This window comes from Pipistrellus hanaki (genome assembly GCF_964339955.1).
Source record: "Pipistrellus hanaki genome assembly, chromosome: 4".
In the NCBI taxonomy this organism is placed as follows: domain Eukaryota; kingdom Metazoa; phylum Chordata; class Mammalia; order Chiroptera; family Vespertilionidae; genus Pipistrellus; species Pipistrellus hanaki.
The window spans coordinates 90,950,738-90,975,451 of record NC_140506.1 but is presented as its reverse complement, the minus strand read 5'-3'; the positions used below and the strand labels follow the sequence as shown (position 1 = coordinate 90,975,451).

Sequence of the window (24,714 nt, the reverse complement as noted above, 5' to 3'; positions counted from 1 at the left end):
AGGTGACACTACTCATTCAGGTGCAATCAAGTCCATGATATCCTTTTAAAGTGACACTTGATATGTTTGTATTTCCCATCCTATTGTGCCCGGCAGTTGTCCTTGATCCATCTGCAAAGTAAATTAGCTTGTGCTCAGCCATATATTTAAGCATCTTGGCTCACTGTTGAGCTAACGTCTAGAGCGGCTCTGTTCCACAGAAACAGAACGCGAGCCATGTGTCTGATTTAGAATTTTAGAGTAGCCACAAAGAAAAAGTTAAAAGAAACAAGTAAAATTAATTTCCACAATGTGTTTTACTTAGCTCAATACGTCCAAATTGTTGTCTTTTCAACGTATAACCAATATAGAAAGTACCAATGAAACAGTTTACTTTTTTTTCCTTTTCAGACTAAGTCTTCAAAAATGGGGTGTATGTTTTACTATCTCAGCATGACTCGGGCGAGACCAGATACTGCACACAAAATATACTACTTCCTTATGATTTTAAAAATCCGGGTATATCAGGATTGGTTTCAAAGAAGCCCCACGTAGGCTAATGCCACCACTGGTGCCGGCCTCATCCCACACTGCTCTGGGGCCCCTGCGTCCGTGAGCCACCCCTGCCTGATAGCAGCTGCCGAAATGTCTTAAACAAAGCCAAATGCAAATCGGGTTACCTTCAGCTTCCGCTCCTTCTCCTGCACAACGGCCCGGATGATGGTGAGGGAGGTGTAGATGAAGCTCAGCATGAGCAGCAGGGGGAGCTGGTACTGGATGGCCACCAGGAAGGGGTCCGAGATGAAAGGCGGGTACGGGAACCTCTTGGCGATCACGGTGAGCTTCTCAAACAGCTGGTGTGTGGAGGCGTTGGTGTGGTACTGCATGATGGCTCTGTCCACCGCGTGCTGCACGGCCAGGAAGCCTTCTCGGATGTACCCTAAGTGTGGGAGCACAGGACATCCTAGCACGTGAGGTCAATACATGTTGGAAAAGTCACAGCAGGGGGTGCCGCCCCCGCAGAGAGCCACATGCACGGAGCTGTACTGGCCTCCCCGTGGAACTGGGCCTCAGAGCGACATCGCCAACGCCCTGAGGCCTCTTCACTCTCCTAGTCTGCAGGGACCGCCGTGATTCCCAGGCCTGTGCCCCTCCCTCCCCCTTCAAGACCCTGCTGCTGCCATCACATCTTTGTCTGACCCTCTCCTCTGCCTTCCTTGTCTACGACTTTTAAGGACCCAGTGATTACAGTGGGCCCCCTGGGATAATCGACAATAATTTGGCTAGCTTAAGGCTAGCTGGTTAGCAGCTTTAATTCCATCTGCCACATTAATTCCACGTGCCCTGGCACATTCACAGCTTACGAAGATTAGGACGTGGACATCTTCGGAGGACCATAATACGCCCGACCAGAGAGCTCTGCCCTCAAGGTACCATCTCATAAGGAGGCAAACACCACGGACCAGAGACCACTGCTGTACCTCGTGGTTTCTCCGTGCTGGCCCTTTCAGACGCCCCATAGTGGTCTGTAGTGAAAAGGGCCTGGGAGGAGTGATGAGCTGGGGATACGGTCTTCCAGTCCAGAGCTAAGATAGGGAGGGTCTGAGCCTCAGGAAGGAGTGGCATGGCCTCAGGAGCAAAAAGGCAGCCTGAGATCCTGAGGCCTGAGCCCAAGAGACAGGGGGACACGGGGTGCAGGTCTGGGCACCCTCACTCATAAAACAGTGACGCTGGGAACATCTGTAACGCGTGTCTCTCACAGAACTAACTGTCTGGGCAATATGCCAACCATACCCCCACATGAGGTTACCCTACCTGTGTGATTCTACTATTTCTCTTAGATTTAACTCTTTTTATGGTTGCGATAATAGTAGGTGCTCCATTAAGGCCACCCATTATTGTGTTGGGTGCGGGGTTGGCTCTCTTCTTTGCAACAAACCAGCAGAGGAGGTAACGATATCCCCACTGAGCAGATGGGACTACTGGGACCCGGGCAGTTGAGGCACACAACTAGTGGCGGGGCACAGGTGAGATGGGACCCTGGTCTCTGGACTCAAAGCCTGTCTTTTCACAACATCACACAGGAAATATCCTGCCTGCCTGCCTGCTCACACACTGTTCTCTCGCGAGGCTTTGCCATGCCACCATAGGCTCTTCCTCCTCATGATGTGTGTGGCTGCTCAACCCTCTGAGGAGTGATGCCGTCACTGTAACCAGTCACTTCCCACCCCGGTGACATTTTTGTGATCATAAGCTTCGGGGAACATATTTGTGCCTGTGGATCTTCTCCTTCTGTTAGATGACTCCAGGGCTAAATTCTTATCCGGGGAATCAGGGAGTCTGAGATAGGGCCTCTGGGGGTGGGCTGGGGGAGAACACTGGACTGAATGTACCCAGTGCCTGCCGTGTGCCAGCTTCCCGTCCTGTCCACGCTGCTCGATGCCTGCATGTTTTTCTGACTGCTTTAGCTGAGTCCTTTGTGTAACAAAAAATATTTACCCTTCGCCATTTGCTACTCAAGATCCAACTTCTACAAACATTCCACTGACTCAATTAAATCACAGATCATTAAACAACCACAGAGCTTACAGAGCCTATAAAACTGTATCCAGAGGCAGCAACCAAGAGGAGGAAAACATAAAACCAAGCCCAAAAGCTTCAATGGAAACGGAAGCTCCCTAAAAACGGGAATATACATGTTTCATTCAAGAGCACACGTTTTCACAAACAGGAAGGGAGCCTTCGCTGTTTTACAGAAGACAGTTTTACGAGATGTCTTCTTCTTTCTCCCACAAAGAAGATAAAATGTTCCTAAAAAGTATTTCTGCAGAGAACTGCGAGGTGGGTTCCCCATGTGACTGTCAGGCACCACTCTGGGGGGCACACCACCCGAAAGTGCTCCTCACCAGGTTCTCCGCCATCGGGGGAGGCGGGCTCCCTCGGTCCCGGGTTTGGGAAAAGTGGGAAGAGGGAGGTGGTGTGCCATCCCTCCGTCTCCTTCACGAAAAAGGAGCCCTTCTGGGTCCACATGTAATTTCTTCGAGTGTAACTGAACCGTAAGTGGTATTTCACCTGTGGAAACAGAGAGAAAACCAACTGCTCTGCGGGATCCAGAGGAACACACACCTGCATCAACTGAGAGAGGTTAGGGGGCTCTTATTCTGTGAACTCCCCAGTGTCTCCCAGTGTCTTCCCCAAGGTCAGGGCAAGTGGTCCTGCCCCAGGGGTAACAGGGAACCCTCAGGGGCACTATGGGCGTTCTTTGCCACGTCTCTCTGGCCGTCCACCCACATGAACTCTACATGACCTTGAAATAACGCTAGAGGGATTTGATGGGTTCCCAGTCTTAATCCACAAATGGGGCAAGCAAAACACCTTTTTGGAGGGGGCTGTTTTAAATATGCAGCAGACGTGCTAATGCCATATCACACTTCAGTCCCAGGTATTTGCTACTTTCTCATCCATCCTGTACGACTCTTTCCACGGAGGCCTAGAGACCAGTAACGCCTTTTATGAAATGAGAGGACATACAGGGGCCTATAGTGATGGCTCATAGGCTGCTTTCTCCAAGCAGGTAAGGTTTCTAAACTGCTTGGCCTGATGGGTTAAACTGCCCCAGGGCTCCCTCAGTAGGGACCAAGATGGCAATACTGGACCAAGAAAAGATGGTTTACGCCCAGGCCGGCAGAGCACCTTTGTAGGCTGAATTGGTTGGCGTGTGTGTGTGTGTGTGTGTGTGTGTGTGTGTGTGTGGTGGGAAGGCTCCTCACCGCCAGGGGCAGGGGGTCCGTGCTGTGGTTGAAGGTGTGCTCGAACACCACGGCGGCCAGCACGTCGGAGGAGCGGTTGTCATACTTGATGTAGTCCTCGAAGTCCTTCTCCGAGGCGAAGCCGCGAGCTGCGAAGAGCAGTGAAGCCGAGTTGCCCAATCACCTGCCCCACTTGAAACATCTCAATGGTTCGGTCATTTGCAGATAAAAGACCGAAAACTTACACGTTTCTCCAGGGTTGTGTAAACCTTTCCTAAGACCAGAGGAGGCTTTTGTTTTTGGCAGAGAGGCAGTTCTGCTGGGAAGATAGGCAGAACCTGAAAATCACAGCCAGCCCCGGGGTTCTGGTGAGCCTGCAGGCAGGGCTGGCAGCAATGCCAATCCGTTACCCTCCTCCATGCAGGCGGCCACCTGCCCTGGCTCCACTGCCAGGGGTAGTCCCCTTAGAGCATTAGAGCCATGGTGGTGTGCTTTAAAAAGTAGGCACCAACGTATCGCTTGTTAAATGGTTTTCTATCACCCAGACCCCATTTCATATAAAGGGTTTTACTGTAATTGCTCAGTGAGGGACCAAGGATCCTCTCCTAAGTGTTTGCTACACTGAATTCAACAAGCCCCAGGAGGTAGATGTCAAAATCAAGAGGAAGGGAAAAAGAGATCATACTTTTTATCCCGAAAGTAAAGAGCTAGAAAAGACGGACTAGCATGCGTTTACTGGGAATATACCTCGACAGGCTCTCTAATGGCTCATTTGTTTCTCTTTTAATCCTCATCTGAGAATATGCTCTTATTGATCTCAGAGAGAGAGAGAAAGAGAGAGAGGAAAAGGGGGAGAGTGGGGGTGGGGGGTGGAGAGGAAGGGTGGGGAGGGAGAGAGAGAGAAACATTGATTGATTGGCTGCTTCCCACCCCCCACCTCCGACCAGGGATCGAACCCACAACCTAGGTATGTGCCTGGGAATAGAACCCACACTCTTTGGTGTACAGGACAATGTTCCCACCAAGTGAACCACCCAGCCAGAGCCTAATGACTCTTTTTTAATTTTTATTATTATTCATTTTAAAAATAATTCTTTATTGTTGAAAGTATTACATATGTCCCCCATACCACCCCACTGACTCCCTCCAGCCCACCCCAGGCCATGGGCCAGGCCTAAGGACCACACCCCAGAAAGGATTCTTGGCCCCATATTCTCACTACATCTTACCCTTGTAACTAAAAGAGCTTTCTTTGGGTATGTGGCCACCTATTCCCCCAGTGGGTAATTGGCTGCTGCTCAAGCTGCCACATATCTATTCATTTGGCCCTCACAGCACTATAATAAGACATGATACAAGCCCTGGCTGGGTAGCTCAGTTGCTTAGAGCATCATCCCAATATGCCAAGGTTGTAGGTTCGATCCCCGGTCACGACACATATAAGAATCAAACAATGAATGCATAAATAATTGGAACAAACAATGTTTTTCTCTCTAAAACAACAAAAAAAACCATTTTAAATCAGTAAGTAAAAATTTTTAAAAGGAGAGACAGGAGACAGAGGTGGGGGACTTGCCCTGGCAACACGGCCAACAAGAGGGAGCTGCGTGGCCCTGAACCTCACAGAGAGAAGGTCCCCTGGCCGCCTCACCTCTCAGGTCGATCACCAGGGCCCTCCTGGCCGTCTCTGTGACGGTCTTCACGGCGTCACTCTGGGACGGGATGTAGGCGAGCTCCCAGGCGCCTCCTGGGGGAGGGAAGCTGAAGAACAGGGGCAGCTCCCGGATGGGCTGGCTGGGGTAGATGGTGGCCTTGGGCACGTTCTCCGACTGGATCTTCAGGCGAAGCCAAATCAGGATCCCAGAAAACAGCAAGGGGAGGAGGAGCTCCAGGGCCGTCACCAGGACCTTCCGCTTCTGGAGGAGGAAGGAAAGCACACGCTGGCGGATGGAGAAGCACGGAGTGGCTCACAGACCCCCTCCCCTGGGACACACCCCCTCCCTGGGGACACCCCCTTCCCTGGGACACCCCCCTCCCCTGGGACACACCCCTTCCCTAGGGATACCCCCCTTCCCTCGGGACACCCCCCTCCAAGCTTCACTCTCCCCCCAAGGCCCTGTCTCCCACACACTTCTTCTTGCCATGCCCGAGAGCGGCACTTACCTGCAGAGTGTAGTTCTTCCAAAGCAGGAGTGACAGCTGCCTGAGCACCGCCATCCTCTCACAGGAGGGACCCTCCGCACTAGTTACAGACCAGGGACAAAAAGTTAGGGTGTGCCATGAAAATGTGCTTTGAGTTTGGAGTGCATAGGAGAAAGAGGGAAAGATTGAGTCTTGGGCCACATAACCTTCTCTCCATGTTCCTCCTCACCCTTGTTCATACCATCTTCACCCAACACAGCACACGTGAGAGAGAAACCGCAGTTCTACTGCTTGTGTAAAGTACACTCTTTTGGGAAACGGACCTTCTTTCTTCCCGAAACTGAAGTTCAACAACAGGCTTTCATGTGCAATGTGGCTGCTGGAGTGGTATTTATCATTTGATAAAAAGCTATTCAGATGTTCTCTGTAGTTCATGTGAATGTGCTATTTCTTAGCAAAATACTCAGGCTGGTGGAATTCCTCTCCATGACTGGCTTTCCTCTCAACCAGCACAGAACCAGCAAAAGGAAACTCAGCTTAGTGTGCTGTGTCAGGGCGATTTCTAAGTGTGAAGAGGGCTGTGGAGGGAGGGAGGGAGGAAGGGAGGGAGGGAGGGAAGGAGGAGAGGAGGGAGGAGAAACCTGATATGGGGCCCTCACGGGCAGGCAGGCCCTGTTGACCAGGAGCAGGACACAGGTAGCAGACACATGGGCAGGATGATGGACTGTACCTTCCTGCTTTGAACCCTAAGGAAGCATTTCCTGCTTTAAGTGAGCATTGGTATGTGAGCCTCCCATAAGAGTGGTCATTTTCCTTCGGAGAAAGTCTATCCTGTGTCACTATGAATGTTATATTTAAATCTGGTACATAAACTAGGAAAGTCTGCTGAGAGATTATGAAACACAAGAGATAGCAGAATGGATGGAACTGGAGAGCCTTATGCTAAGCGAAATAAGCCAGTCAGAGAAAGATAAAATATCACATGATCGCACTCATTTATGGAATATAATGAACAACATAAAGTGATGAACAAAAACAGATCCAGAGACAGAGAAGCATCGGTCAGACTGTCAAACCTCAGAGGGAAGGTAGGGATGGTGGAAGTAAGGGGGAAAGATCAACCAAAGGACTTGTATGCATGCATATAAGCCTAACCAATGGACACAGACACCAGGGGGGTGAGGGCATGAGTGGGGGGGAGGAAAGGAGGGGCAATGAGGGAATAAGGACATATATGTAATACTTTATCAATGAAGAAAAAAAGAAAAAAAAAAGAGATAGCAGACACAAGAGTGGGGTTTAGAAAGGCCTCTCTCGGCCCTGGCTGGGTAGCTAAGCTGGTTAGAGCATCATCCCGATACACTAAGGTTGCAGGTTGGATCCATGGTGAGGGCACATACAAGAATCAACCAATAAATGCATACATAAGTGACACAACACATCAATGTTTCTCTCTCCCCCCTTCTTTCTCCCTCTCTCTAAAATCAACCAATAAATGTAAATATGTGTCTACTCTCAATTTAGGAAACCCACTGTCCTAGATCTCGGGTGTGAGAAGCACCTGGAATGGGCAGAGACCCGGAGCTCAGAGTTTATATCGGATGCTTACCTGCTGGAGAAGGAGGCGGTCACGTTCTGGAAGCTGCGGGCATGGAGGCTGCAGTGCGGCCGGCTGCTCAGCCCCACGGCGTCAGCGAGAACGGCAGAGGGGACGCCCGCAGAGCCCCTGGTCGCCGTCCATGCACCGAGGACGCAGGTGGAGCAAGAGGAACGCCTCACGGCTCGCCGTCCTGTAAGAGGGAGAAACCTCCGTGACTCACAGCGGAAGAGTTCTCAGTTCAGTGAACCGGCTCCACATTCAGGCTGACACTCACCCAACGCCATCCACTAAGTGGCCGGCAACCACACAGGAGACTCACACGGCCGGTCAATCATTCGTTAGTGAGCACCAGGTCACACCGCTGCTCCAAGGGCCTGCCCTCAGACCCAGTATGCGCAGAACGGGAGTTAGTTTTTTAAATAAATTTTATTGATTTTTCACAGAGAGGAAGAGAGAGGAATAGAGAGTCAGAAACATCGATGAGAGAGAAACATCGACCAGCTGCCTCCCGCACACGCCCTACCGGGGATGTGCCCGCAACCAACGTACATGCCCTTGACCGGAATTGAACCTGGGACCTTTCAGTCCGCAGACCGACGCTCTACCACTGAGCCAAACCGGTTTTGGCTTTTTTTTTTTTTTTTTTTTTTTAAACAGCTAGCTTCACTTTTGGCTCTAGTCAGTTGAAAATAATTTCTATTAATGCCCCTTTTTTAAAGTAAGCTCCTGCTTTAAAAAAAAACAACAACACAAAAACACACAAAACAACACAAGAAAAGATGTGTCCATAGTTATTCAAAATGTATGCTTTCAAGTATAGTCAATAAATATTTTGTATATTTACAGACAACACAACTGCAAGAAGTTGTATATTAATTAATGCAAAATATGGCTTTCTCGGTTAACCACATGGTTAACATGTGAAGACATTAAAGCTAAAATAGTATAAAGTGCTATTAAGCGGCAAAGTAATAAATTATCCCAATTGTTTTAAAATTAACAAGGTGGAGAACTGTCTTAAAAATCCCTTGCAGACAGGTAGTAAGAGAGCAGTGATTTAGTGCTATCCGCGGAGGCCTGTGGTTTAGGAAAGATTCCTACAAGTGGGCCAGGCTCAGAGGGGAGACCGGTCCTCCTGCGGTCACCTGGCCTGGCCGAGATGCTCTCCCTCCTCTCTCTCAAGAGGGGAACCTAAGAAAAGGTCACCGCTCACAGAGGTCTTTGAGTCAGAGACGGCGACGACTTCCTTTTCTGGAAGAGTCTGTCCCAGGAAGGACTCATCACCAAGCCTGACCCTGTCTCTGGGTGGGAAGGCGGGTGGGGGCGGGGGGAGGGGGCAGAAGGACAGACCCTCCATCTTCCTATGAGGCTGACCGGCAGTATCCGGGAACTGACCTGAGTCTGCGCTCGCTCCGGGCTGCGGTTTTCCTCCGGGGCCACGGAGGACTGGCGGGGAGGAGGAAGCCCTGTGCAGAGGGCTCTGGGGTGGGGCTGGCAGGGTGACCCTGGAGATCAGGAGCGCTGACGCCTCTTGGGACATCAGGGGGGGGACCCAGGGCTCCCGGGCATGACTCCCTGGCACCTTTGGGCAAGTGGAGGGTGCTAGGGGATAATGTGAAAAATAAACATAAGACATCCCTCACCAAGTCAGAGAACCACAGAGCAGAACAGATTGCAAGTATGTTACTTTGGGAAGAACAGAGCCAGAAACAAAGAAATACAAACGCAGGAAACAGAGACCAGACCGCAGGGCTGACTCTTTGTTCCCTCCTGCTACATGAAAAGATAAGAAGCTTTCATATGATATACTTTTATACCTACACAGTCTCTTATTTCAACTCTGGCTTCTGGTATCCTCACCCTTTTACAGACAAAGAAACCAGGAGCAAAAACCTGGCCCTGGATCACACCACAAGAAAGCCACAGAGCAGGGATCTGAATCTCCCATCAACTACTACACCACTACATCCGTGTGTACCCTGAAGGCAGTAAACATCTTTTATTATTATTATTATTATTACTTTATTTTTTAAATATATTTTATTGATTTTTTTATAGAGAGAAAGGGAGAGGGACAGAGCTAGAAACATTGATGAGAAACATCGACCAGCTGCCTCTTGCACACCCCCCACTGGGGATGTACCCTAAACCAAGGTACATGCCCCTGACCGGAATTGAACCCGGGACCCTTCAGTCCACAGGCTGACGCTCTATCCACTGAGCCAAACCGGTTTTGGCAGTAAACATCTTTATAAAACTGTACACAGAGCCTCCAGAACCCAGCATTAGAAATCAGAAGAAAAATGTGCCTTGAGCCCCACCACCTCGGTATTTTATTCATTTCTGTCTCCCCAAAGCACCCAGCTTGTGGCTTTGTCCACACCAGGCTTTATCCAAAGTCGCACTAAATGCTGTATCTGTGTCAGTTCTGTCCGAGTAAAAAAAGAATTTAAAGGAGGAGATTTCCCGGAATTACAAAACCAAGGCGGCTTTCTGGTTACAAAAGCAAATGTACACGAGGAAAGGAAGCTCAAGTTCCTTAAAACACTTGACCCGGGGGCACCGAGAGTCCCCAGAAGTGGCAACGGCCTCGGTCCAGAGCCACCCGGGCGGCTCCTACGCTAAGGCAAACACTCGGCCCCTGGCACAGCCACACCTCCGCCCACAGAGCACGTCTGAAGACTTCCCGCACAGGCTCACTTCACTCCTCCGGGACAGAGCCAGGAAGGGGAGGGAAGACTTTACTTTCCCCGACTTAAAAGCCTTGTTTGCTTACTGTTAAAATATTAAACGTTACACAAACCGTTGAGTATTTCAATATTTGCTTTTTTTAGGTGAGCAGTTGAACTGGTCCAGAGTGAGTGCATACTGTGGCTTGCTAATTTCTGAGAAGCCTCTTGATGGCACAGAGAATTCCTCTAAAAATGGTTTTCCCAGTAGCTTTTGGTAAAGAGCTGTGGGTCGTGCCAGTCCATGAGCACCCACCGCTGTCCAGGGCCCACTGCTCAGCAGCGCCCTTCAGTGCAGCGGTCCCCACCCAACCAGCGGTCTGGTGCCGGAGGCCTGAGAGGTTGGCAACTGCTGCTTATGGTGTCTTGGGGAGTCTAGACACTTCCAATGTTATTTATTTATCTATTTATTATTATTATTATTATTATTATTATTATTATCTTAATATATATATTTTATTGTTTTTTTACAAAGAGGAAGAGAGAGAAACATCGATGAGAGAGAAACATCGACCAGCTGCATCCTACACACCCCCTACTGGGGATGTGCCCGCAACCAAGGTACATGCCTTGACCGGAATCGAACCTGGGACCTTTCAGTCCGCAGGCTGAGGCTCTATCCACTGAGCCAAACGGGTTAGGGCTGTTTATTATTTTTTAATCCTCACCTGAGGGTATTTTTCCCCTGGATTTTTAGAGAGAGTGGGAGGGAGGGAGGGAGGGGGAGAAAGAGAAATATCCATTGGCGCCTCCCACATGTGTCCGGACAGAGGCCAGGATCAAGCCTGCAACTCAGGCACTTCCACTTTTTTGATTTGTGGGGATTTCCTTTTTCATTATGGGCTTCAATATGTCCTACAATTTATATATATATATGCCGGTGCAAAAAAAGGTTTTATTTCTGCATATACAGAACAGAATGGTGTTAAATGATTCAAGAGAGTCGCTGCTGAGCTATCCTCCAGACCTGCGAGCAGAAGTGGACAAGGCACACACCCTGTTATGTTCCCGTCATATCCCAGGTTCAGTGCGTCTCCTTCCGTGGAAACCTAACTCTGCACAGGCCTGGAGAGAGGAACGGGGGGAGGGAGGGGTCTCCTTAAAGCCGCAGGCATGCCTGCTGCTGTCAGGCAGAGGACAGACAACCATGGTCCTGCCTCTTCACCACAGGTGTGGGATAGAGAGATGGCCTGGTTGGGGGTGCTGGCCAGGACTCAGCACTTTTTCCTGAGGATCGATCTCAGCTAGGAAAGCACTTCTTTATCTGTAACAGTCAGCAGTATTAAGGGTCGACATGTGTACACGCTGAAGAAGGCCTGACAGCACTTACTGGATGTTTGCTGGTAGAATCTGTGGCCTTTTAGGGTACACAAGACAAAAAGGCATCTATTAATCCAACTAACATTTGCCCAGTGCTCACTGTGTGATGGGCACTTTCACCAGGTAATAAGGATTTGGAAATGAAAATTCCAGCGTTCTTAATCCAAGGAGTTCACAGTCTGAATGTTTGCATGTACTTAAATTGCTAAGCATGAAGCCAAATAAAAGCATCATGAAATTCTGGAGAAGACCGAATTTGATGCGTGTACGTGTGTGTGTGTGTGTGTGTGTGTGTGAGAGAGAGAGAGAGAGAGAGAGAGAGAGAGAGAGAGAAAGAGGGAGAGAGAGAGAGGGAGAGAGAATGTGAGTGTATGTGTAAGAGAGCTCTGGGAAGGCTTTCAGGAGGTTGCATGGGAGACTGGTCTCAAGTTTCTTATTTTTCCATTCTTATGTTTGGTTTATTTTTTTTTTAAATATAAATATATGCAGGTTTGTTGAGTTAAAAATTCTATTAAATGCAGTTAATTTAACTGCTTTAAATTAAAATGAAATGGCAGAAATACCCCCCTATACAAACATACATAAATATACAGATAGATTTATCTAAAAAAAAAAAGTCTGATCAAAATATGCATAGCAAAACTGGTGCTCTCTGGACTCACTGGGCCACATTTTGCAGCATTTGGAGCACGTTGGTCTCAAGTTTCTTATTAGCTGGGGTGGGAGGGCATTAGATCACAGAGAAATGAAAGTGTGTGTGTGGGGAACAGCAAGTAGTTTGGAGTGGTGATGGTGGGGGAACAGGAGGGAATAAGCCAGAAAGGAAAGCCAACAAGGGCTTGGATGCTATGGCAAGAAGGGAGCTGGGATGGGGCATGGAGGGAGAGAGACTCTAAATGTGCAATAATGCTGCTTGTGGGTGTTTTGTTTTGCTTAATCTTTTACCCAGTACATGATCCTTTTCTGGGGGTGGAGTGGACAGGAAATATGTGAAAATGTCTAATTCAATGAATTCTTCAGATGAAATGCCCATCTATATATATAAAAGCCTATGCGACCAAACGACCGAACAACCAAACAACTGGTCGACCAGTAACTGTGGCACATACTGACCACCAGGGGGCAGGTGCTCAATGCTGCTTAGCTGACCAAAAGGCCCCAGACACAGGGCTCGTGGCTGGCCACTGCACCCCGGAGACCACAGCAAAGTGGCAGCAAGCCCACTGAGCCATGGCGGTGGCAGGCACAGCAGGGCCAGCATGAGCAGGAGTGGCAGGCAGGAGCGGCAGGTAGCATTGGACTGCCGGTTTCGGCTCAATCCCTGCAAGCTACGCGGAGGGACCCACCAGGGCACGAATCCATGCAATGGACCTCTAGTATAACAATAAACACTGTCAAAAACAGGCTAAAACTAGCAGGCACGTTCACTGAGTATGGTCCCTGCCAGTGAACCCACTATTAGTCTCCAAGTGTGGTGAGCAAGATTATCTTCTGGAGTCATGGAATGGTGAGGAATTTTATTTATAAGTATTTTTCTTTAGAAATGAGAAAAATTGGCTTTACTAATATTTTTTTAAAAATATTTTTATTGATTTTTTAGAGAGAGAAGATGGTAGAGAGATAGAGAGATAGAAACATTGATGAGAGAGAAACATCGTCAGTTGGCTGCCTTCTGCAGGGGATCGAGCCCACAACCCGGGCATGTGCCCTGACCAGGAATCCAACCAGTGATCTCTTGGTTCCTGGGTCAGTGCTCAATCACTGAGCCACACCACCTGGGCAACTTTACTAATATTTAATACATGGATGGACCCTGGCACCCTTGTTGGCCTGTATGTCAGCAGCCATGGGCACCCTGATGGAGGAGAGGTTCTGTGATATGGGGGTGGTGGTAGGCCCTTCCCACTAGTTTACTTGAAGCCTCGAAGATATGTTGGAGTTTATGTACTTCAAGATAGCATGGTTGAAGGACCTTGTATGCATATATGCATGGCTCATGAACAGAGACAATGGGGCAGTGAGGACCTGGGGGGCGGGGGCAGGGATGGGTTGGAGGGGGTCAATGGGGGGAGGGGACATATGTAATACTTTCAACAATAAAGAATTATTAAAAAAAAAAAAAAAAAAAAAGATATGGCTGAAACCAGTTTGGCTCAGTGGATAGAGCGTCGGCCTGGGGACTGAAGGATCCCAGGTTCGATTCTGGTCAAGGGCATGTACCTGGGTTGCGGGCACATCCCTAGTAGGGGGGTGGTGCAGGAGGCAGCTGATCCATGTTTCTCTCTCATCGATGTTTCTGACTATCCCTCTCCCTTCCTCTCTGTAAAAAAATCAATAAAATATATTTAAAAAAAATAAAAAAGATATGGTTGCATTCAATTAAAAACAAAAACCACACTCCATTATAATACTTTGTAGTGACTCAGGAATACCTTCGAATATCTTTTATGACACAGGGGTTCAGTGATTATCTTGGGATTTAGAACTTAAGGAGGGAATCTGCATTTTCTTTCACGAAAAGTTCCAAATCTGGAGACCTTTTTCTTTTCTTTTTTTTCGAGGGCAAATGACTGCAGCGATGTGTCAGCAAGCTCATTTCTTTCAAGCCAGCATACTCCAATCAGTGCCTCGAAGGAAGAGGTGTGATTGTGTGGCCAAGGATGCTGCAAGAGCACCATCTCACAAACATCTACTCTTGCACACCAAGAGCTTTAGGAACTAGATTGCCAGCTTCTCCGATAGCCCAGGAACGTTTATCAGCCCAAACCCAGGAGCCCTGGCACGCCCGGTGAGTGGGATGGAAAAACAGGTACTGGAATCATAGCATGGTCCCCATGTCTCCATGCGGCGTGGTATCACATCCCACAAGAACCAGGAACTGAAATAAACAGGGCGCAGAACCAGAGCCAGACCTTCAAAGGCTGGAACCTATATCTCACCATTTTATAAAGGAGATGTAGACCTGATCACATGGTTTCTTTTAAAAACAGCATATGTTGGTGCGGTGATGGTGAGGGAAACGGCAGGGAATAAGCCAGAAAGGGAAGATTTTGTAGCATTAGGACACTGACAAAATTTAATCATGTTCACTTTCCTGCTCATCCTTTAAAAGTCCTATATTTGTGCATATTTCTATGTCCATAATATCAGTGCAGTAGTGTAGGACTATAATTTATAAATAAGTATAATATATGGGGGATACATACTTAAATTCTTTTGCACAAGGAAGTGCACAAAAAATAGTTTTTAGATGATGACGTATTTACACAAGCGGTCCTGGCGTGAATGAGATGGGAAGAAATCCTGGAGGCTCAGACCCCTCCACACCCTCCAGGCTGGGTTTGAGGCTGTGGTCATTTGCACTGGGAGGCGCAGGGGGAGACCTAGTGTGCTGGTCTCACCACCACCAGCTCTGTTCAGGGCTGGGGGCAGCCATCTCCTCAGGATCACGTGGCTCTGAGTTTACATTAAAGCTTCTGGCGGGAGTTGGTAGGGTATGTTTTTGCCAAAGATGTAGCCCAAAGGAGGTTATGGGGAGAGAGTTCTATGACATCTGTGCTGCTCATCCCTTTAAAACTTCTATGATTGTAGCAAAAACCGGTTTGGCACAGCGGTAGAGCATCAGTCTGCGGACTGAAAGGTCCCAGGTTCGATTCCAGCCAAGGGCATGTACATTGGTTGCGGGCACATCCCCGGTAGGGGGTGTGCAGGAGGCAGCTGGTCGATGTTTCTCTCTCATCGATGTTTCTAGCTCTCTATCTCTCTCCCTTCCTCTCTGTAAGAAAATCAATAAAATATATATTTTTTTAAAAAGTTTAAAACTTCTATGATTGTATATATTTCTATGTCCATATATTCATGACAGTAGTGTCTGGCTATAATTTATAAATAAATATACGGGGATACATACTTATATTCTTTTACAGAAGGAAGTGTTGCCTGCTTTTCTAACCCCTGCCGTAGCCTCGGCCCCATTCCCAGGCCTGCTAGCTCACCTGCCTCTCTAGGTGAGGAAATGGAGTCATGGGGCGACTGGAACCCCAGGGAGAGGTAACATGGATCTTCTGTGAGGACCGAGGCGCAACTCATTAGTGAGCTCCTGCAATGGTTCTACCTGCCTGTTGACTCCAAATCTCTTCAAACGGGCAAAGGACTCTGAGCCATTCGTACCCTGCACCAGTCCCCCAGGACAGGGACTGACACGCCTTACACTTTCCCACAGGTGCCTGGGCCTTCTAGGGTTTTGTCTGCTCGGAATACCATCCACCATATCTGTCTCCACCCTCTGAAATCCCACCTATTGTTTCTCAGTCCAGTCCCAGCACCTCTGTCAACCAGCCACTGATAACGTTGGCTCAAGGGTTCTGCATCTTGGCTGAAAAACAGAATCTTTTGGAGGAGCTTTAAGACAGAAACTGACGTCTGAGGCCCATCCCTGGAGATTCTGGACTCTGCTCTGGACATGGGGCTCTTTCCCGAGGGATTGTAACATTCAGCCAGTGTTGAGACCTTGTGCTCTTGCTGAAAGCTATCCCTCCTCCTCTGGACATCTTCAGCAGCTTTTCTGGATGTCTCATGTATCACTTATCTTGTCCTGTCTTATGTCCCAGTTACCTGTGAATAAGTCATCTCTTTAACTCTACCCTAAAGTCCCCAAGGGCAGGGACCATGTCCAGGAAATCTTTCAACCATTCACAGAGCCTTGCCCACATTTTCCTCGGAGTTCTAGAATGCTTTCCCCCCTCAACAGACTCAATAGCAGAAGAGGCCACTGCCATCTCAAGAAGCAGGTCCGGAGAAGAAACTGTTAACTAGGAGTATTACGTGGGCCTTCCCAGGTGAGACTGCCTGGCAATGCCCCATGGGAGGCTAGCATCTTTTAAAAAAAAAACAGCTTGAGCTACCCTTTCTTGTTCCAAAAGGCTGTCTCATCAGAATGGCGGTAGAGCATCTTAGAGAGGGAATGATGCCATCCCGTTTGTCAGATAGAATAAGCAAGTGTTTATTAATTTTTAATTCTCTAAGAAGTTAAAAAGATGGGGGAGGGGGGATCCTCATGGCATCCATTTTTACCCATTTTCTTTTTCTCTTACATCTCCCGGGATGCAAACTTCCTAAAGGAAAACAGCCTTCATCCTTTCAAGGTTACAGAAGGCGGCAGCATCAAATACACGGAATCAAATGGCATCGTTGCTCAGGAGAAAAGGGCATTGACTTTTTCACTTGAACCTTGTCTGAGCCTCCAGGCCTGGCACGTGCCAGGGACTGGCTATGGGCTGGGCGTGCAAGACCAAACAAGAGCCAATCAGGGCCTTCAAGGAGCCCACAGTTCGAGAGGCAAAGGGACAGACAAACATAAACAATCCTGTAAGGCAACAGCTTTCATTGGATCATGTCCAAGGAAGTGCGGAGAGGGCATGCATTCACGTACAAATACACACTGGCCCTAAACCCTCCTGCAGGAGACCTCGTTAAGCTTACCGTGTGCTGTGAGGACCCATACCCGTGTAAACACAAATTACACCAAATCAGGACTGACCACGGACGCTAGATGGTTGTACTTAGGGTTGTCGAGGCCTCTCTGCCTAGACCAGGAGTACCCTTCCCGCTGTCCCCCACACAACTCCCATCACCAACCAACAGCGGACCCCTGGATCCTCAATGGACCTGAGGGGGTGGGAGGAAGGCGAGTGCAGCACGGAGAAGGATTACCACCCACATTGGGGCTCTGCATCGAGAGATGAGCCAGCAGCATTCTCGGAGGCCCTGCAGGACTCCGCCAGACAGGACTCTGCCAGACAGGACTCTGCCAGACAGGACTCCACCAGACAGGTGTTGAGTGCCTGCTGGATGAACGCGGCCACGGGTCTCCTCTGGGCTGGGCACAAAGGGTTTCGCAGCTATTTATTCTAATGTCCGGGAAGGTTTAGGTTTCTCCGAGGCCAGCTGGCTTCAGCGACCTGCCTGCAGGGATGGGGACACGCCCAGAGAGGTTGGAGCGGTGAGGAAGCCTGAGTCAGGGCGGCCTGGCGCTGCAGGGAGATGCACCTGCTGGGTGGGCGCGGGCAGAGCGGGGCGGTGCAGGGCGGCGGCGGGGCTCCGCGGCAGGGCGGCTGGGGCTGGGGCTGGGGGCGGCCGGGGCGGGGAGCGGCTCCGCAGCCGCGCGCGCCTTTGCGGCGGGTCCCTCGGCACTCACCGACCCTCGGCACCGGGGATGCGGCGGCCGGCGCTCTGCCCTCGCGCGGGGTCCACTCCTTCGGCTCCCGGCTCCGCTCAGCCTCGCGGAGGACGCCGTCACGCAGGGGAGGGAGCGCAAGCGAACAGCCACAGGACCGACCTGGCCGGGCGCTCGGGAGCCTGCAGGGGGCGCGCCGGCCGGCTCGCGCGTGCGCCCTGGGCCGCCCCTGCGGGTGCCCCGCCCCGCCCCGCCCCGCCCGCGCCTGCGCAGTGCCTGGCTCGCCGGGCCGCGGCCAGCAGGGGGCGCACACGTCCCGCCCGGCAAAGTTTCGGACCCCCAGCAGCTTATCCCTGGGGGCTGCGAAGCCGCTGAAGGAGTCAGTGCCGAAACCTTGACCTTCGTTGGCTTCCTTCCACTTCCCCTTCAGCACTGTCTTTTGTTGGGTGGGTGCGGTGCCCCTTTTCCTCACGGACCTCTAGCTCGGCCGGCCTCACCCTTTTGGTGGGCGAGCTCTTCTTTTGGGGTCGGAGACCCTGTTCGGCCCGGTGCTGGCGGCTGCTGGGGCGGGTGAGGCCCTGGGAGGGCCAGGAACTTTCTGGAAAACGGCCGTAGGGGGTCGCCAGGAAGGCCGGCATCCCGGGATGTGACCACGGTGACAGGGCGCAGTTCAAAAGGGTGGGGAGGTGCCGAAACCGGTTTGGCTCAGTGGTAGAGTGTTGGTCTGCGGACTGAAAGGTCGCGGGTTCGATTCCGGTCAAGGGCTGCGGGCACATCCCCGGTAGCAAGAGACAGCTGGTCGATGTTACTCTCTCATCGACGTTTCTAGTTCTCTCTGTAAGAAGTCAATAAAATATAGGGGGGTGGGGAGGCCACGGAATCACCTCAGGCAGGGGAGTCCAGGTTGGGGTGCCAAGGCCACGTCGGGGTCCCCTTGGGCGAGGAGGATTCCGAAGCTAGACTGGGGAGGAGGGTACTGGGTCGGGCTGGACTGAAGGGGAGCGAGGTGGGGTGGGAGTCACGAACGATGGGGTCCCGAGGCAGGACCAGGGGCCAACTGTGAGGAAGGGTGGCTGGACGAGGGCAAGGGCGCCTGGGGCTGAGAAGGTTCCGAGGCCTGGATGGGTCACGGGGCCTGGAGGGTCTCTGGCGGGGGTGGACCGGCGAGGGCGGCCTGAGCTGGAGTGTGGACGGCACGGCCAACTGTCACCAGGGCCTGGCCCTCCAGGGTCTGGGTCTCCAGGACTCAGGATCCTCCGGCGATTCCCCCGCCCCCCCACCCTACCCCCGCGGGGACATCGCAGGTGGGCTGCACAGCCGACATCTTCCCTTCTGGCCTCGGGCAGTTCCTACGAGCGGCTGCTGGGCCACACCTGGCCGGCCAGCTCCTGGGGCGCCGCCTGCTGGTCAGCCGGCTCCTGTCTGCTCCCAGCAGCCTCCGGATGACAGTGAACCGCAATGACCTAAGTCAGGTTTATTCTCCCGAAGACTCCCTATGTGTTAGTGATTGTCTCCATGCCTCACTTGATTTTCTTTAAAAAAGAAAATAATTTAAAAAAAAATTTGTTGATAGTATTACATATGTCTGCCATCCCCCTTTATTCCTTCCCTCCCCCATTTGATTCTCTTCATAGCACCTTTCATTATCTCAAGTGGTATTCACTTATTTGTTTGCTTTTCTTCCCTCTATCTCCCTTACTGGAAGGTGGTCTCCATAAGGAAAGGCATTTTGTCTAGTTGATGGCTATATCCCAGGGTACTAGAATGCCTGGCACAGAGGAGGCACTTGGTAAATATATGTTGAATGAAAAAGTCACAAAGACCTGGTTTTAAATCTTAATCTGACCCCTTAACTAGTAGGCATATCATTTTACCTTTCTGAATCTCAATTTCTTATACCTAAAATTAAAACAATAATAGTAATAATACCAAACTCAATGGTATTTAAAAAAAAATGTGTAAGTGCTTATTACAATGCCTGACCTGTGAATGCCAAATAAATGGTAGTATAGCCCTAACTGGTTTGGCTCAGTGAATAGAGCATCGGCCTGTGGACTGAAGGGTCCCAGGTTCGATTCCGGTCAGGGGCATGTGCCTGGATTGTGCACGAGGCAGCTGATTGATGTTTCTCATCAATGTTTCTAGCTCTGTCCCTCTCCCTTCCTCTCTGTAAAAAAATCAATAAAATATATATATTTTTAAAATGGTAGTATAATATGAGTACAACTAGAGACTTATATAGCCTGCTTTTGATAATGAGCATACGGGGTGGGGGGAACCCACACAATTGAATGCAGTTATGGGATAGGTAGGGCAGTGGGTTATTATTGTGCTGTAAACATCTTACTAGTAAAAACCATCTTTCCCCATCAGTCCTCGCAGACTGCACCCCCTCTTCCCAACCAAAGTGTCAATCAGAAAACTCTATGAACCTGTCTGGCTGGTCCTTCTCTTTACTCTGCCTCTTCCTCTCTCAATTTTTTTTTTCTTTCAAGAACCAAACTTTGCCATTTCCAATTTCGATTGGTCACACCTTGCAGTTACTTTCCAGCCCTTTCTAAATCTGATCCTGGGTCTGCATCACCAAATCCAGAGTTGACTGACACAGAATTTCCCCTGGATGGAAGGTGAGAGTGGGGGTACTGGAAGAAGAATGACCACACAGATCAAGATAGACAATTGCAAAGAGTAGTAATTTTATATCTTTGCCCTTAATCATGTCAGGGTGCTTGCTATTATAATTATTATTATTATTTTCTTTCTGGGCCAACAGTTCTTTTGAGACCCAATTGCAATGTCAAACAGTTCCTTATGTGTACATGTCAGCAATGATATTTCAGTTCTGGATGGTGGACAAGTGGTGGTAATGCAGGTCCGACCCTCTCTGGTTTGGTCCTGGGCAACCTACAGTGACACACAGCTGCTGTCTGCTACCGTAGTATGGCAAGGCGACGTCAGTGTCTTCCATCTCTGGACTGCTTCTTTTCTGACTTCATGGCTGTGATTATTATTAATTATCATAATCATGATCGGGAGGGTGTAAAGGTCACTGGCAACGCAAGATTGTTATGTGCAGAGTTCAGGTTCTGGATTCCTGTTCAGAAACGACTGCCCACAATGGGCTGGACACTTGGTGTTCCACAACAATCAAAACGTAATCAAATTTCTGCTTAGAGCAACTATTGAAAAAACGAAGCCAAATCTAGATGCTCCATCTAGTCTTTTCCCTCTACACTAGGGGTGTCGAACTCAATCAGAGAAGGGGCCAAAATCTAAAATCCAGCCTAAATCGCGGGCCGAATGGTTTACTGAACAGTCATAAACTGACAATGTCATAAACTGACAGCGGAGTGCAGTGATGACAGCGCGGTGCGGGCCACATTGCAAGGCCTGGCGGGCTGGATTTGGCCCGCGGGCCTTGTGTTTGACACATGTGCTCTACACGGAAGCCCAGGTTAGGGTCATAATTTGTTCAAAGTCACACCTTACCGGTGAGACTGGAACCCAGTGTTCACGTTCCTGGGCTTGTTCACACTTTCTGGTATGTAAATTACTCACATTCCTATATCACGAATATATGCTGAGGAATTGCATGGCACACTCCTTGGGGTTGCCATGGCAAAGGCATTTCTCCACGGGGATAACAAAAGTTAAAGTGGACGGTGGCACATAAATTTAATGGCTCTACAAAAGGCAATAAACCTAGTTGTTACAATAGTTGTCAGACATTTATAGATATATACATATCCACACTATATGCCTTTTTAAATGAAACCAATATGTCATCTCCTATTTCTTTTGCAGGAACACAAATACTATCTACCTATCTATCCCAATATATGTTTGTTTGTTTTGGGTTCAGAAGTGTCCAAGTTACCAGTATTCAATGCACAGTTTTAGAAAGGGCTCCTCTGATTGTTTCCATAGTAACAGTGATATAATTGGGGGATAAATTTTAAATCAATGGCTGTACACTTACTCCTTCATGCTGTGATTGAGAGGCATCATATTGTAGTGGCTAAAGCCCTTTATTGAATCTGACCACACAGCCTCAACTTGAATCTTAAATCTTTTAATGTCTTACTTAGCCATTATGTGTCTTGGTTTCCTTGTGTAAAATGGACATCATAGAGTGCCCACTTCATAGGGGGGTTGTGAAGATTTGATGCATCAAAACATTTAAAATACTTTAAAAAGTGTGTGGCACTTAGCAAGAGCCCAGTTTCCAGTCTCGGGGAGATAGTGAGTAAAGACTTCTGTAATTATTTGTGTATAAGTTCTCATGTAAAAATAAATTTTTTTACATTTGAAAATAAAAGTTATCACTTTTCTCAGGTAAAAATGTAGGGATGAGATTGTTGGATGGTATGGAAGTATATGTTTAGCAATATAAGAAACTGCCAAAATATTTTCCCAAGTAGCTGTACCATTTTGCATTGTCACTGCCAATATACTGTATAACAGTTCCAGTTGCTGTGTATCTTTGTCAGTAAAGATCAGCCATTCTAGTAGCTATGTTGTAGTATTTTATTGAGATTTAAGTTTGTGTTTTTTCTTATGACTAACATCTTTTCATAGTCTTATTTGCCAACCGTGTATTCTTTTTGGTGAAACATCTTAAATTTTTCTTTTAGTTCATTAAAAAAATTGAGTTGTTTTCTTACTTTGAGTTTTGAGGGCTTTATACATCTGGATACGGCTCCTTTGTCAAATAGTGATTTGCAAATATTTTCTCCCAGTCTGTGGCTTTTCTTTTTATTCTATTAATAGTCTTTAGCAGAGAAAAAGGTTTTAATTTTGGTGAAGTCCAACTATAATGTTTTATGCCTTTGATAACATAGCTAAGAAATCTTTTTTTAATCCAAGGTCACAGAGATGTTCTATATTTTTTTCTAGAAATTTAATAGTTTGATTTTGCATTGAGTTCTATGCTCTGTTTTGAATTAATTTCATGTAATGGATTGAGTTATAGATCAAAGTGGGTTGTTGTTGTTGTTGTTGTTTTTTTTATCATTTATGGATTCCAGTTGTCCCACCACCATTTGTTTAAAAGGGTATCTTTTCCCATTCAGTTGCACCTTTGTTAAAAATTGACTATATTTGTGCTGGAACCGGTTTTGCTCAGTGGATAGGGCGTCGGTCTGCGGACTGAAGGGTCCCAGGTTCGATTCCAGTCAAGGGCATGTACATTGGTTGCGGGCACATCCCCAGTAGGGGGCGTGCAGGAGGCAGCTGATCAATGTTTCTAGCTCTCTATCCCTCTCTCTTCCTCTCTGTAAAAAAATCAATAAAATATATTTTTTAAAAATAAAATAAAATAAAATAAAAATTGACTATATTTGTGTAGGTCTACTTCTGGATTCTCTTTTCTGCTCCATTGATTTGTGTGTCTTTGATCTAATTTTAGCCCAGGGTTGGCAAATTTCCTATAAAGGGCAAACTTTTTCTGTAAAGGGCAAAATTTTAGGCTTTGCATGTCAACAGGCAAAATTGAGGATATCATATAGGTACTTGTTATATAAGAGACAAAGTTTTCACAGAATTTTTATTAGTGAAATTCAATATAACAGGGAGGGGTGAGAATGGGATAGAGGAGGTCAATGGGGGGAAAATGAAACATACTTTCAACAATAAAGATTCAGTTTTAAAATTCAATATAATAATTGAGTACAGTTTTTTGTAATATATATCTAATGAGAAAACTGGAGTTGTTTTTTATGAGACAACATATTTGTTAGGTGGGGTTCAAAGTGTTACCTATCATCAAAATTGATGTTGTAAATATTGTAAATATTCAACTCGTAATGCTGATCTATACTGAGATTTTGTGTATTTCACTTTGAAGATATGATATTGATTGAATGTATTTATGGTTTGAAAAGCATTGACAGAATTCTGTTATATTCTTCTCTTTTATATTTGCCTTTTAATAAATCATTACATTACAAATTAATCACATCCAATTGAAGGTTATGTGGAGGCTCCTTATGGATTTTGAGATATGAAAATTTTCTTTGCAATTAAATCAAGGTCTGAAAAAGTAAATGATGCTGGAACAATAATTTGAGCTTGGAATATACATCTGCTGCAAATTTGTGTGGGAATGAAGATTTCACTCCTTGTTTTATCTTTTGACAGCATGGGAGGTGCTTAATGCAGCTTGCTCTTGCTTGTGATTTAAACAACACTGGTTGTCATCAAAATGACTGTACCACAGTATGTTTCACATATAAGCACTGTAAAAGCTAACTTCAAAAGCTGTTCAATGTTCAATAATAGGGTCTATGGAGAGTTCTTTCAACCATTAAAAGTTGTCAAAATCACTCTTAGTTTATAGGCTATAAAAATTGGGTAGTGGATTTGGCCTATGGGTCAGTTTGCCTGCTTATGCTTCAGCAATACCATATTGTCTTCATTAGTGGAGTTTTAGGAACTCTTGAAACGAGGTTTAGGAGTCCTCCAGTTTTGTTCCTTTTTCAAAATGTTTTGACTTTTCTAGTTCCTTTGCCATTTCATATGGATTTCAGAGTCAGCCTGTTGATACCTACAAAGATATTGCAGAGCTTCCAGCCAAGAGGGCAGAGCAGGTAAATGCTGTGCTCATCCAAGTGACAGCTACATTGTAGAGCAGCCATCAATGAGAACCACCTGAGGAGTAGCTGAACAGAAGTCCTTTAACTAAGAATATAAAGAAGAAGCCAGGATGAGACTGGAAGGAGGGGAGGACACATGGATTGGCCAGGTCCTACACAGGTGTGGTGGATAAGGATCAGGGGATATCTTGGCTGTGACGGTGCCCTCTGATGAGTGAGCATTCCTAGGGCCCCCCCCCAACTTCCCAGTCTGGGAAGAGAGTTCTCATGGTATCTGGCTGTGAAAACCAGCAATCTGAGTGAGACTAAGGCCTGATGGAGTCCCACGCATTCCTCTGGAGAGGCCCACATAGGAACTCACTTCTCACAAACTTGTTCTCTGTAAGTTCCAGGGAAGGGGCAGCAGCTTGAAAGCACCACAAACATA

The 24,714-nt window shown here is 47.9% G+C and overlaps 1 protein-coding gene across 1 annotated transcript in view; it reads right to left on the bottom strand.

Moving 5' to 3' along the window:
- Positions 1 to 17,908, bottom strand: part of ABCA3 (ATP binding cassette subfamily A member 3) — a 49,163-nt gene extending 31,255 nt beyond the window's left edge. Inside the window, exons 1-7 of the mRNA XM_084882264.1 lie at positions 17,716 to 17,908; positions 7,480 to 7,660; positions 5,892 to 5,970; positions 5,380 to 5,644; positions 3,750 to 3,877; positions 2,886 to 3,051; positions 660 to 919 (exon numbers count right to left, since the gene is read on the bottom strand). Coding sequence (XP_084738390.1) covers positions 660 to 919; positions 2,886 to 3,051; positions 3,750 to 3,877; positions 5,380 to 5,644; positions 5,892 to 5,945 — 873 coding nt within the window. The 5' untranslated portion in view covers positions 5,946 to 5,970; positions 7,480 to 7,660; positions 17,716 to 17,908. The remainder of the gene's footprint in view (positions 1 to 659; positions 920 to 2,885; positions 3,052 to 3,749; positions 3,878 to 5,379; positions 5,645 to 5,891; positions 5,971 to 7,479; positions 7,661 to 17,715) is intronic.
- Positions 17,909 to 24,714: the final 6,806 nt, after the last annotated feature.